General features: G+C 49.2%; 2 protein-coding genes across 7 annotated transcripts in view; one reads left to right on the top strand and one right to left on the bottom strand.

Annotated features, from left to right (window-relative positions):
* ARHGAP10 (Rho GTPase activating protein 10) overlaps positions 1 to 2,252 on the top strand; it is a 345,070-nt gene extending 342,818 nt beyond the window's left edge. Inside the window, exon 23 of the mRNA XM_077139864.1 lies at positions 2,097 to 2,252. Within this exon, the coding sequence (XP_076995979.1) occupies positions 2,097 to 2,185 (89 nt within the window). The 3' untranslated portion in view covers positions 2,186 to 2,252. The remainder of the gene's footprint in view (positions 1 to 2,096) is intronic.
* A 4,327-nt stretch (positions 2,253 to 6,579) lies between these two features.
* Positions 6,580 to 13,737, bottom strand: part of NR3C2 (nuclear receptor subfamily 3 group C member 2) — a 396,224-nt gene continuing 389,066 nt past the window's right edge. For all 6 annotated transcript variants that reach the window (XM_077139862.1, XM_077139861.1, XM_077139859.1 and 3 more), the window contains one exon: positions 6,580 to 10,811. In XM_077139862.1, coding sequence (XP_076995977.1) covers positions 10,656 to 10,811 — 156 coding nt within the window. In that variant the 3' untranslated portion in view covers positions 6,580 to 10,655. The remainder of the gene's footprint in view (positions 10,812 to 13,737) is intronic.

Below are 13,737 nucleotides of genomic sequence, written 5' to 3'. Positions count from 1 at the left end.
CACGCTGGTGGCGCTGCCCGCGTGGACAGTTTGGATTAGGAGAGAAGCCTTTGAAAAGCCTTCCCAGAGGAACCATGCCAGGGTCAAGGTCAGTGAGGGCTGGAAGAGACTGTCTCTGTATTAGCTCTGGAGCACCAGTTCTCATTCATTCATTAAGCAGATAAATATGTGGTAGGCTGTATTAGGGTTCTCTGGAGATACAGAACCAACAGGAGAGATCTGTAAATATGAGATTTATAAAGGTGTCTCAGGCAACCATGGGAGTGGAAGAGTCCAAAATCCATAGGGCAGGCTGTGAAGCTGGCGGCTCCGACTAAGGGTCTGGATGAACTCCGCAGGAGAGGCTCGCTGGCTGGAGGAGCAGTGAAAGAGTCTCCCTTCTTCCTTAAAGGCCTTCAACTGACTGGATCAAATCCAGCCGAGTGGATTATCTCATTTGTGAGAGACACGCATATAATCAGCTACAGCTGCAGTCAGCTGACTGATGATTTAATACACCACCTTCTAGCCTATCAGCCAGCCGCGAAATACCCTTGCAGCAGCGGTCAGGCCAGCACTCACCTGCCCAGGCACCTGGGCACATCACCTGGCCAAACTGACAGCAGAATCCAACCCTCACACAGACATGGTGCTGGGTGCGGGGGATTCCAGGGCTCCTGGCATGGCCTAGACTAGGGGAGTCTCAGCGTCTGTCTGTCTTTCTTGCACACGTCTAAGTGCCTTGACAGCGATGTGCAGAATGTATAACCAGGGGCCCAGCCTAGAGCCTCAGGGAAGGGTCCTGGAGGGTGGGGATGCTTAGCCACCACAGGGCCCTTTATAAGCCCGAGGCGGGAGAAGAGCTTTCGGGGCAGAGGGCCAGCTCTCGAGCCCTGAAAGAGGAGTTTGTTGGACATCTGGAAATTACAGTAGGCCAAGGTAATAGAGAGAGCCCCAATATATACTTACTTCACCCCAGGGAGGGGACAACAGGTGATCGTCTACTGAAAATGGCCTTGTCGGCATTTTCCAAACGTGGGTTGCTGCACGTTAGTGGGCTATGGACTTGAGTTGCTGAGTTGACATCAGCATTCCAGAAATAACAGAATAAAGAAAGAAAGAGAAGGGAGGGCATCGCACATAATGAGGGTCTCGTTTCGTGAAACGTCTGTTAGGTACGTGCGTGTATTTGGTTGTTGAAGGAAAACATTTCTTTTTATGAGTTGCTCTCCATGTTTGGAAGATATGCTGTAGGCTGCATCTCGCGGCAGCTCCCTGGTTGGTCGTTGGGCCCTGGACCCCAGCGCCCGTCCCTGTCATGTCCACGCTGCCCCTCTGCTCCCGGCCAGGGCCTGGGGCCTGGTGAGCACACCCTAACTTGACCTCCACACCTTGATGGGTTCCTGGACCCTGTGCGCTTTGGTGTCCGGCCCACGGTCCTACTCGTATGCATCCATCCGAGATGCTCATGGAACGTCTGGCTTGCCAGCCCTGTCCCAGGCAGCCGGGCATCTAACATGGGCACCATACCGGTGGCCACATATGGTCTGTGGAAGGGGCATCCAGCTGGGTCTCCAGAGCTGAAGAACTGCCTGGTGCAGAAGTGGGGGGCAGGAGGGGGCTTTCCAGGACGCAGGCCCTGTGCACCCGAAGCCTGGAGTGCCAGCGAGGGCTTCTCAGATGGCTGCCTGCAGGTGAGGCTGTAGTGGGGGGAAAGCTTGGGGGGCTGCTGTGGAGGTGGGCAGGGCAGGTGCCTGGGGAACCTGAGTCAAGGAGAAAACATACAGTGGACTCGTGTGTGTGTGTGTGTGTGTGTGTGTGTGTACACATCTATATATATAAATGGACTTTTGGCACATAGGGTCCTTTAGGCAATGATGTGTTTTCTTGAAAGTTCACCGAGGCCCCTTGTTCACGGTAGGTTGGAGGCAGCTGCAGGAGGATAAACGGGGATTGTGGCGGCCAAGGGGGCGCGTCTGATAAATCACCCTTCTGCTGACCTTGTGACTGCACGTCCCAGGCGGGGGCCGCGTTCTCGGCCGGCCGCGCCCAGGGGGCCCTGCAGAGAGAGGAGCGGCCCGGGCCGGGCGGTGAGCATCCTTTCTCCTCTCTTTCAGTGCAGACCTCGCGGGAGCCCGGCTGGCTAGAGGGGACACTGAATGGCAAGAGGGGACTGATTCCGCAGAACTACGTCAAGCTGCTGTAGCGGCTGGCCCCCTCCCCCGGGACCTAGGATCTGCGGTGGGGCCGCGCGGGCTGCCTTCCTCCTCCGCCGTCCCGGCCGCGTGGGAGCCCCGCAGCTCGGGTGGAGACTCGGGGGCGGCGCGCGGGGCCGGGCTCCCGGGGCAGAACGCGGTTCTTAGAACCCGGGAAGGATATCAGGATTAACGGCGTGGATTTTTCATCTGTGAAGCATGGAGATTCCTGATTTTTTTAATGATCCAGCTTAGAGGAGGAGCGGGGATGGGGGAGGGCTACCCCCTCCAGCGCCGTCCCCCACCCCCCGTCGCCCCCGCCGCGCCCGCACCCTGCCTCGCCCGCCCGGCAGAGCGCGCGGCGCCTTTGCAACAGGCTCCCCCTTGGTGCTTCTCACCCGTGTGCTGTCCTCCACATGCCACCCTTGCGCCCCAAGGTCTCTGTAAATGAAATAAATGTAATTTACTATTTGACTTGTTGTCATGATGTGGGGAAGAGAAGGTGGGGTTCTTAATCTCTTGTCATGTTTTATGCTCTGGCAGCCTGAGGGTAGAAATCCCTCTCCCTGTGGTTTCCTTTTGTTGGGTGCAGGAGTATGGCACGGATTGGGGGGCCCGGGGGGTGGGGTAGAGGCCGGCTGATTCTCAGCAGGGTGCGTCCCCGGCCCGGCGGCCTCTGGGGTGTGTGAAAATCCTGGAGGGCTCTGCCTGCACACCTGACTGGACCCCCCACCCCAGCTCTGTCAGGCGGGATCTGGGAACGAAGCTGGGCCTCTGTCCCCAGCAGTTTGTACCTCCACAGGCCGTGGTGGCCGGCTGCCCTGTCCCCATACCACCTGGCACTCCTTTTCTTTCGGGGGTGAAGGGAAGGGGTATAGGGGACCATTCCTTGAGAAGCCTCAGCCCCTGGCCCTGCACAGGTCTCACCCCGTTGCAGAGACTGAGGCTGCAGCTGGGCTTCCCCCTGGCCCCCCGGGGCAGGCAGCCCCACTCTGAGGCTTCTCCTTCGTCTCAGACCCAGACTTCCAAGCACATGGAATACTATCTTTGGAGAAGCCGGGATTCTCCTTTCTCCTCTGCACTGGAGTCTGTGGAGCATGGAGCTCGTTTTTCCTGGTCTCAGGGCTCAGAAGGCAGCCCCATGTCCCTTCCTCACAGGCAGGTGAATGGAAAATTTGTCAAAAGAGGGAAGTATCTGTTGCCTCTTCCCAGATGAGTTGATTCAAGAGCTTATGGATTATCAGGTTGGGAGTCACCTCTGAATTTGGGGTCATACATGTGTAGGGGAATGTGTCTGTTGAAAAATGTTCATATTGTAACAATTTCAAAAATTCTGGGTCCAGTGGAGAGTCTTGAGAGTGTCAAGGAGCCACGGCCACCCCACGAGGCTGGGTGTGGGGCTGGCATGACCCCTGGAGCCTGTTTCCTGAGCATTCGTTTCCTGCCTATGACCGCTGCCTCGGGACGTGGAAGGGAATGTGTCTCTTCAGAAGAGGTGACCGGTGGGCTCCACTGGAAGGACTGCAGGAAAGTGCAGATCTCGAGGCAACTGTAGCAGGCTCAGGTGAGCAGCCGGGATGCTTTCCTGGAGGTGTTCCCATTGAGTGTGTCCACATTGGGTGTTCCAAAGAAGGATTTGATTTATTAGCTTGAATGAAGGAGATTTCCATTGTGCACAGAAAGGGGCATCCAAACTGCTGTTGTTTGCCCCAGAGTGCTGATATCACAACTCGGTCAAGGAATTCACCGCCAGCCTGGTTACCTGGGTGACCCTAGGCAAGTTAAATAGCTTCTGTGATTCTGTTCCTGCCTCATAAAAAGGAAATGGTACCCAGATATTTTGGGGTGAAATGACCTAACACCTAGTACATGCTCGGTTATTGTGACTGCTGTGCTTGTGGCCAGCATCTGTCCCCTGGACCTTAGGTGCTAGAAGATGACAGTGTGACAGCAGTGACACCCCAGAAAAGCGCCACCACAAGGGCTCACACCGCCCCGAGAGCTGCAGCTACCTCCGTGGTTATCTGGGAGAACAGGGTGATGCCAGAGGGGCGTCGGGGGCACCAGTCATCCCTCTGGCGGGCCTCCAGGCAAGGAGCTTCCCCGGGGCTGGTCCAAATGGTAGTTACTACCAGGGTCGAGAGGTGTTTTCTTGTATTTGTGGATCATCATTTCACCTGAAGATAAAGGGGGAGAATTTTTTGCTGTGTGCTGCTGGGCAGTGTGGCTGATCCCAGAGCATCTGCTGAAGGCCTGAGCACAATGGCCCTGCAGCCTGCGTTCCTAGAGACCTGGTGGTGGTTTGGAACAAAGAAGGACATTCAGAGTTTGTGCTTCTTGTTTACAGTGGGGCTGTGGGACTCTTGTCTGTTGTTCCTCCATCCCAGGAGCCAGCCCCTGTCCTGAAAGCGGAAGCCAGGTGAGGTCAGAGCTGTGAGCCCATGCTGCAGCTCAGGTAGGGGTTGGGAAAGCAATGGGTTGTCTGCGCCAGTGATGGCTGTTTAACTTATTCTTTCCTTACAGTGATCTTCTGAGGCAGGAGAGACCCCCATCTTATAGATGTGCAAACAGAGGCTCTCAGGAATTAAAAAAAGTTTTGCCCAGGTTCCGTAAGCTTGTCCCAAATGCTTTCCACTTCACTATCTTGCCCCTGGGGTCAGTTTAGAGGTTTGGCTAAAAATATGTTTTGAGTTCAAAAACAATCTGTTTTGAAATTCTATTTTCACTTTTTGTTTCCCCTTGGTGACCCTGGGCAAGTTTCTTGATCTCTTTATGTTTCAGTTTCATTCTTTGGTGAAAAAGAGTTTGTAGAAACCTCACTGGCTTATTGGAATGATTAAATGACCATTCTAATCATTAGAATGATTAAATGGCGACCATAAAGCCCTCAGCACAGTGCCTGGCGTGGCTGGTGTCACCCCATCTCACCTCTTAGTCTTCCCTGCTTCTCTTCTGCTTCTCTTCTCCCAAAGCCATTCATACCTCTTGCCTTCTGCCCTACATTCTCCTGTTTCCCGCCTTGTTCCTAAGGACACACTCTGCCCCTTGAATCTCTGACTTGTCTTTGTTCCTTGTTCTCGCTGCTGGGCTCCTTTGCACCTTCTCACAACAAGTTCTTCCCTCAAGTCTCCCCAAGCGAGGCACTGGTCCGCGTTACCCCTTCTACAGTCGGATGTCTTCTGTGACTTCTTGAATCTTCCTGAGCTATGCAACTTTCTTTCTCCCACTTATCTGAGGATGTTATTCCAGGAGTTTTCTTAAACAGCTTTCCTGCTTCTGGCTCCTGCAAACCTTTTTTTCAGATGCTTGTCAGCACTATTTTTCCTTGGCTGGCCTGGACAGCAATTTATTGCTACCCTATTTGGTAAGCCAGCTCGTTCTCCTCATGCTTTCTCCTAACGTCTAACTAAAAGTATTTCAAGTCAACTGGTTAGAAAATACATTGGAGAATACTTTCCTAGCAGAGGGTGTTGGAAAATGGACTTCTGGTTTTTGACCAAGGAGAGACCTGTGCTTTGAACTTGGGCAGTGATTACATTGCGGTCATTTAGGCAGCTCAGTGGCTTGTGTTGGCATCTGCATTTCTCCTTCCTTGGAGGGTTTAGCAGAGCAGAGCAGCCCCGGAAAGTGAGAGGGGAATGATGAGACATGCTCAAGCCAGTTTTCACAGGAGCCATCATCTTCTCTGGCCCAGGCTGATCCAGAACATGCAAATCCATAGAAATGGGATTTTCAGAACCACAGAAAACCTGGAAACCACTCACTGTCTTGGTTTAATTCCAATTAAAAGAAAAGAAAGAAAGAGAGAAAGAAAAAATCTGAGTATCTGCTAGTGATAGATTGGTTTAAGTTCCTGATCTTCCATCCCTCCCAGATCTATCCCCTTTTGTTGAGCCCCCCTTCACTGACTCTGGGCTTGGCCTGGGTGCTTCCTTGGGCTAATGGGACAGGAGCAAAGTTGATGCAGTCAGAGGTTTGAAGAGTGCTTATGTCTTTCTCCCATCTTTCTTAGACCCCTGCCTCTGTCAGGAAGGAAAGCCCAGGTTGGTACGCCGGAGGGAGGAGAGGCCACTGGTGGAGCACCATCCAAGACCACACGGCTGCTGGCCTGCCGAGGAGACCCAACTCTGCTGAGACCTGCCCAGGCCAGCAGAGTACCCCACCTGACTCTGACTCATAGGCTTGTGAGAAATAATAAATGGTGGTTGACTTAAGCCACTAAGTTGGGGGAGGTTTTGTTATGCAGCAGTAGCTGACTGCTGGCTGCTCGGCCCCACGATTCACTTTGTTTTGGGCACAGTCTGGCAGGTCTGTATCACAAGTTAAGGTCATATTTTAATCATATCCGAAGTTATGTGGAAGCTACTGTTTTATTTCCAAGAAAACTGCTGCATTAGCAACTGGATGACTTGTAATTAAAATGCCAGAGATCCTTGTAAGCAAGTCATTTTAATCTGTGCACACTTGTACAGTTTATCAAAAAGTATATTATAACTGACTTTAACATAAAGGGATAGTATTTTTATTTGCTTGAGCATTCAACATACAGAAGCAAACATGCCATTAATTATATAATCATTATGCTTAAGTTTGACTGCTCATTGCATACAGCCGCTGTCTGTCTCAGTGGCTGAGGCTTAATTCTGAGCTAATGATTCCTAAGTAAGTATGCAGCTGATTTCTTTAGGCCCAAGATAAGTTTTACAAATTCTTAGCAGGTAAGTCATGGCTATACCCTTCACAGAAGAATGCGCCCCACCTGGAACTCAGGGTGTACACTGGGAAGTGCTCCCTACTAGCCCAGGTGGCTTTTCTTTAAAGTTAGGAACTTTCTGCAAAAAGCCCTGCTGCCTAATAAGTAAAATTCCCTAGACTTTTAAGTATTAAACTGCTTCTATTTATAGTGGATATTTTATAAAAGTTTGTGCACATAATTCTAAAGTTTTTTTTAAATTAAAATTTTTTCCTGTGCTGTGTTTAATGGCTATGGTGTGTTCAAGAAATATACCTATCGTATAAAAGCAAAGTGGAATTCGTTTACTCTCTCTGAAAGCAGATAATTTGAACAATCACCACTTAAATGTCAAAGGAAAATTTTACTTGAATTTATCTTGTGGGAAATGAATGTTTCCTATTTTGAAATCAGTTGATAAATGCTTACTGCTTTCTCTATATGAAATGAGTGAAATTAAGGGGAGTAGCCAGGAAGAAGTAGGACAAGCGTCACGGACAATGCAGCTCTTAGTCTTCTGATCAAGAGAGTTGCAGATGAGAGCGCAAGGCTTTGCTTTGCAGAGGAGGCACTTTGAATCAGACGGGTGCCTCTGCCCAGTCATGTGAGCCTCAGAGTTTCCTCTTCTGTAAAATGAGTAACAAACTTTGATGTGGTTGTGAAGAAAAATTAGGCGATGTAAATAAAGTGCTTAGCAGCCACATGTTACTGTTATTAAAGTGTTTCAAGGCTATTTTAGTGAACCAGGTATTAGCAGTAAGAAACAAGGCAGGGGAATAGGTCCCCAAAAAGGAGAAGGAACATGCAGCTAACAGCAGCAACAAACTGTGTTTCCATCCTGGATGTAGGCAGAAGCACATATCATCAAGATTTGGAAGGACACAAAATCCTGGTATTCCTAAAGACATTCAAATGAACTGTGTGAAGAAAGAAAAAAAAAAAACAGAAAGGAAGGAGCATCACAGAGAAGCCAGGAGATAGCAAGTGAGTGCAACTGCTCTATCAATACACTGATACTTCTTTTGGTCTCCAGCGTCTTGGAGCAGCTAGAAGAAAAATCGTGGAACTGTAACCCACTACCAAACTTTAAAATCTGTTGAATAACTACTTGTTAAAATGTACTTGGAAACTGATTTATGTTATTTTTCACAAAGAAGAAAAAAAGTTAGGAAAAAAAAAAGAAGTTTCCAAAACAACAGGTGAGTAAAGTAAAGGATTTATTGTAATCTGCTTACAGTCCTTTGCAAAGACAGACATATGTTTTTGCATAAAGATATAAATTGCTTCAATTTAAACTAATTTAGTGTTTTTTAATTATATGAAGTTTTGGTGAATTATGAATTGTACCAAACCAAGATTTTTAAGAGCAATATGGTACAAAAATAAGAGCAGACAGACAATTTGGACTGGGACAGGCATTCAACAGTAAATTTAGAATATGGCTTTGCTGTTTAATCAAGCAAAGTTACCCGGAGACATACAGAGAGCCAGTAACTTTGTTAATCACAGAAAGCTGATGCAGGCCATCTTCATCCCAAACCTGGTTGAGTTGAAATTCCAAATCTGTAAGGTAAGTCTGAACTGCAAGCTGCTTTTGTACCTCCAGGACCTCCCAGCCTGCATGCTGTGTATTTATCACCTGCAAAGTGTGCCTTTCATACTGCTGTGCGTGTTAAGTTGACGGCATTTAAAGATTTGTCTAGAAATTAAATTCTTGAAATTGCAAATTATGTAAGAAAAACTCCTCCCTCTGAGTCCAGCTTTCACAGGTTTCCCCTTGCATAAGGCAGGTGTCTCTTGAATGACAAGGTAATGTTGCCTGCGTGGCGAACCCTGGAGGGAGAGGCTGATGAGTGCTGCCTTCTCCCGTCCTTGGGCTTCTCCAGTTATAGCTTTTAGGTTTTGGAAAATAGTGTGATTTCACTGAGTACCTGATGATTATCATCACTTTTAAAAGGTTAATTTGGCCTCTGTTCAAAGTAGCTTATTTAGTGCAATCATGTCATTAATTCCCCCTAAGATATATAGGGTTTGTGATTTAGGGCAAGAGAAAAGCCATAAATTGCATCAGTGCCAAACAGATTGAATGAAAAATTTTAGTGCCACTGTCTTGCTTGTATGATCTGTAGTTCTTTTTCCCCTCCAAAAACTGTTTATGTATAAAATTTTCTTTTAAAACCTACGTTTTAAAAATCTAAAAACCCTCCGTTTGTCTCCCGGTCTCCGCGCTGCTCTGACTGCACCTCGCCAGCACGGAAGCCCCAGTGTGCCCCGACCTCTCTGCTTCCGCTGCCGGTTCCAGGAGGGCAGAGCCCTTTTCCACGCTCAGAGGTGAAAATTTTATCTTTTACAGAGTGAGTGCATGGAACTTTTTTTTCCCCCAAAACGAGAAAAAAACTGGCATTGGAATGCTCTCTGAACCATCCAGCTCCCGGTCCCACTCTCTGAGTGCCAAGTTCTGCTTCTCGAGGGTAAAGGGGAAGAGGCAGCTTCCAAAAGCTGCGCCACTCCCGGGCCACCTTCTCACACGTGTGTTGTCACATGACACCTTCAAGAAGCTGCCGACACCAGTGTGTTGCTCCCTCGCGGAAGCAGGATGGAGCAGAAGCCGGAGACCGTGCTCCAGGCCCATAAGCATCCCAGGCGGGAGACCAAGAAAAAAACAAAAGGACAGAAAAAGTAGAAAGGCTGAAAGACAACCGAAGAGGTTTAAGTGTGGTTATTTACAACAGAGACTGTAAAATGGTAAATTAGATATGAAGCTAAAAAAGGCACAGCTTTCCCTTTCTTAAATACACTGTAAACGGTTCATTATGCATGCAGAACATTTCACTTTACAAAAAAAAAATTACCTTGTTTGTTTAGACAAAGATAGTACTTAAATAGTCTCCAGCAAAATAGAATTCTTTCAAAAATACTTTCCCATTCATCCTATTAACCATTAAAGTTTTTTTTTTTTTTTTTGTGGGTGTGCATGTGTCTCATTTACAAAAGTTCCTTATACCTTATTTCAGGTCCTTCACAATTTATACATATAGTAATGTACAGCACAGCAAATGACTGCAAAAAATTATTTGTAAAGCCAACACAATAGATATTAGAAATTGAAACCAAGGCATTTGTTTTAACATCTTATCCATTCTAATTAAATAATAAGTGGACACTAAAGGGTGTGTACACCAGTGATGCAGAAAGGAGGGGGTGGCGTGGCCCAGAGGGGGGGCCGTTGTTCCACGCCACATGTTCCATTATTACACAACAGGAATCGGTATATATTTTTTCTTTTTTTGTGTTTTTAAATAACAAAAGGATATTAATGCCCCATATTGACTATTCGTTTTATATGCAAACCAAGGGTAAGCTTTAAAAAGTTCGTTAGTCCGTCAACCCTTTGAAAACAAGCGAACGATACCAGAAACTACATGGCATAGTTAAAACTTCCATCTGTGAAAATATCAAAATCAGAGAGTTATTGACTAGATATGGCTTTTCATCCAGAGGAACAAGAACATTTTTCTAAGCGCTGGGTTGGAGAGGGAAGAATCCTTGACACTGCTCAAGTCTTGCCAAATCCATGTCAAACTGCTTTCCAGGCTCCAAACCCCTGATATGAGTCTAAACTTGCAAAACTGCTGAACAAGTGTGAGTCAATCATCGCACGTTTTAAAACATGATTGCTTGGGTCCTTCGCGGGTGCGGAGTCACACGGGGAAACTTAAGGCAAAGTTCTTCCATGAAGACGCTTTTCCTCACTTCCTGTGAAAGTAGAGGGGCTTGGCATTCCCGGATTCCACCTTGGGCAACTGGTCGCTGATGATTTCCACCAGCATGGCTGGGAACTCCACCTTCAGGGCCTGGGATTCTCGGAAGGTATAGAAGCAAAATTCCAACAAGTCACTGACCAGCTGCAACACAGAGAGAGAGAGAGAGAGAGGGAGAGAGAGAGAGAGAGAGAGGACGTGACATGGGGCTTCATTTCCATTCCTGCCCCTGGATGCTGACGTCCTAACTCAGGGGTGAACTCAGAGCAACGCTGAGCCATCCCACCGAGAAGTCAGGTGTGTGAAGACAGATGCCTGTCTTGGGGGAGGAACCTGATTGCAAAACAAATGTAATGCAAGACATTTTCCCAAGTGCCAAACAGTTACCTGTATTGAATCTATCGGGGGAAATGGGATAGTTGCAGAGGCAATAGTGCCTGGATCACTACTGCTCTCATCTAATTTGGGAGGTCTGAGCTGGTTGGAGCAGGCACACATACGCGTGTGTCTCTGTGTAGTCCAGTCCCTTCTCCCTCCTCTGTGAACCAAGGATCTTTCCCACCTCCCTGGAGCTGAGCTCTTCTCTATTCTGTAAGTTGAGATAGAATCAAATACAGCATTGCATTGCTGGTTGATATTCAATTCACTAGGAATACAGTTTCAAATCAGAAAATACACACTGATCTTTCTTTTGTTAATTCCGTTCTCCACTACGAGAATAATTACTCTTGGTCTTTTCTCACTGTATTACAGCAGACAACATGAACATTACCTGCCATAAAATTTTGAACTTTGTAGTCCGAATAAAGTGCCTCTGGTGAAACGGCATCTGTACCTTCCCTCATGATTTTTTTCCCCCTCAATTAGCAAGCTTAGTGAACTCATTTAGTAAGGAACTCTGTGATAAAAGCCTTCAGTAAAAACTGGGAGTTGATGAAAATCTCATCAGGGAAAAATGTATCTGGTGTGTCTGTTGGTGCCCGAGTCCCTCAGCCTGCAGAGGGATACCTCCCTGTCGGTGCCCAGGCCTGTGGCATTTTAGTGAGTGTTGCTCACACACAGGGCGTGGGCCAAAAGCACACACCACCACCGTCTTCTGGTGTTTTGCCACATCCACACACCTCGGAGAAGTGGCGCAGTACCTGGTCCTGGACTCTTGCCTCAGTTTCCTGCTTGGTGGATGAGCTGTGTCTCGGTTTCCTCATCTGTAAAAGGGGCTAATAACAGTAGCTACCTCTGAGGACAGAATGGGTGATCCGGGAAAAGTGCTCAGAGCATCACCTGGCACAGAGCAAGTGCTGGAGAGATGCCTGTTCTTATTCAAGGCATGGGGCAGTACCTGCTGGAGCCAACCCCCTTTAATTCTCTCCTGCCTGCTGTTGCCAGACTCTTTCAACCATTAACGTTGCTTTTCTCCATGGAACATGGTGTGCGATGCCTACTTGGGGCCATTTTTGTGTGACCTGGTCCTCGGGTGCCCCTGCTACAAGATGAAATGTCAGCCATCATCCATTTCTATTTTGTTTTATCCTGGCAGGCTGATGGCTGTCCAAGCAAAGAGCCCCCCTGGGTCTAGCTCTGCAGACGTGGTACCTCAAACCAGCCAACCCTTCCGGAAAGGGCTGCAGAGCCCTGGCCACCCGCTGTGGCACTCAGACCAGGCCCACCCTGGCCACTCGATGGCGCCTTGATGTGGGTGCCCATGGGGCTGTGAAAGCGTATTTTTTTCTTTCTTTTCAACAGTTTAACGCGAGGGTAAACATCTCGGCTCTACAGCTGCCACCAAGACACCACCTCTTGGTCACACCTTTCACGTCTTTGGAGTCGGACCGTGTTTGAGCGCAGACACAAAGAGACCCTGTCATCAGACCGCGCGACACTGGGGAAGGTGAAGACCCCCCTTCCACCATCTCTGGCCCCCCCCGCCCCCGTCCACCCTGAGCCCCTGCATGCGCCAGGTGCCACGAGGCCGCCGCGAACACGACAGAGCTGGTCTCTCCAGGAAGTCGAGGCGCTGGGCCAGGGACTGCAGACGCCAGAGGAAAGGCAGGTGCTGACACCACCGTGAAGGACGGGGAGTCGGGTGGGGAGGTCTGTTTACGGAGGGTGGAATGAGGGGGGTGGGGTGGGGTCTCTGGAAGGTAACAGTGGGGACTGAATTGTGCCCCCCCCAAAAAAAAGACATGTTTAAGTCCTGAGCCCCCTCCCTGTGAGTGTGGCCTTAATTGGAAACAGGATCTTTGAAGATGTTCTCCATTAAGATGAGGCCGAACTGGACTAGGGTGGATCCTAATGCACCTTCCTGGTGTCCTTATAAGGAGAGGGAACCTGGACACAGAGATGACTGAGGCCAAGACAGACAGACGGCCCTGATGGGAGGCAGCGGCTGAGTAGTGGACTGCCAGCCAGCCACCACCTATCCCTGCAGCCCTCACAGGACGCACGGCCCTGCCAACAGCTTGATTTTGGACTTCAAGTGTCGAGAACTGTGAGAAAGAAATTTCTGTTACTAAAGTGGATGTGGCTGTGTACTTTTGTTACAGCAGCCCCAGCAAACTGAGACAGTCTCTTTAGCAATGACCTGAGGAGCTGGGTGAGTGAGGCAGCGGCACTGGGGGGCATCTGCAGGGCAGGGCCCCTCAGTGAGTCCAGCCAGGGGCTCCAGAGGCCATGCCCGCCAGCTGGCTACCACCTGAAATGATGACTTGACAGGGCCAGGGGAGGTAAAGGTTTCTGTTTGTCAATAGGCAACAGCAAGCCCAGGCACGTAGGTGGTGAGGGGTAAGGAGCTGAGTAATTCCACTCACAAGCATGGTGGCAGGGCCCAGCAGGGGCCCCTCGGTGAGCGTGCTCCTCTCCCTACAGGAAACACCAGATCAGTAGGGAGGGGGACCACGGCCAGAGCCTCAGCTGCTTTTCCTTGCAGGTTCGCCGGGGACAGGTGTCCCAGACACTCCTCACCAGCCATGCATATTAAGCTGGGGCTTGCGTTGCCCACCCACCTCTGTTCCCTGTGCCACAGACAAAGCAGCTTGTTCCCAGCCATGAGCCGACGGTGAGGCCAGTGTCT

This window comes from Tamandua tetradactyla, chromosome 22 (assembly GCF_023851605.1).
Source record: "Tamandua tetradactyla isolate mTamTet1 chromosome 22, mTamTet1.pri, whole genome shotgun sequence".
NCBI lineage: Eukaryota > Metazoa > Chordata > Mammalia > Pilosa > Myrmecophagidae > Tamandua > Tamandua tetradactyla.
Note: the sequence above shows the minus strand (reverse complement) of the source record. Positions and strands in the feature narration are given on the sequence as shown.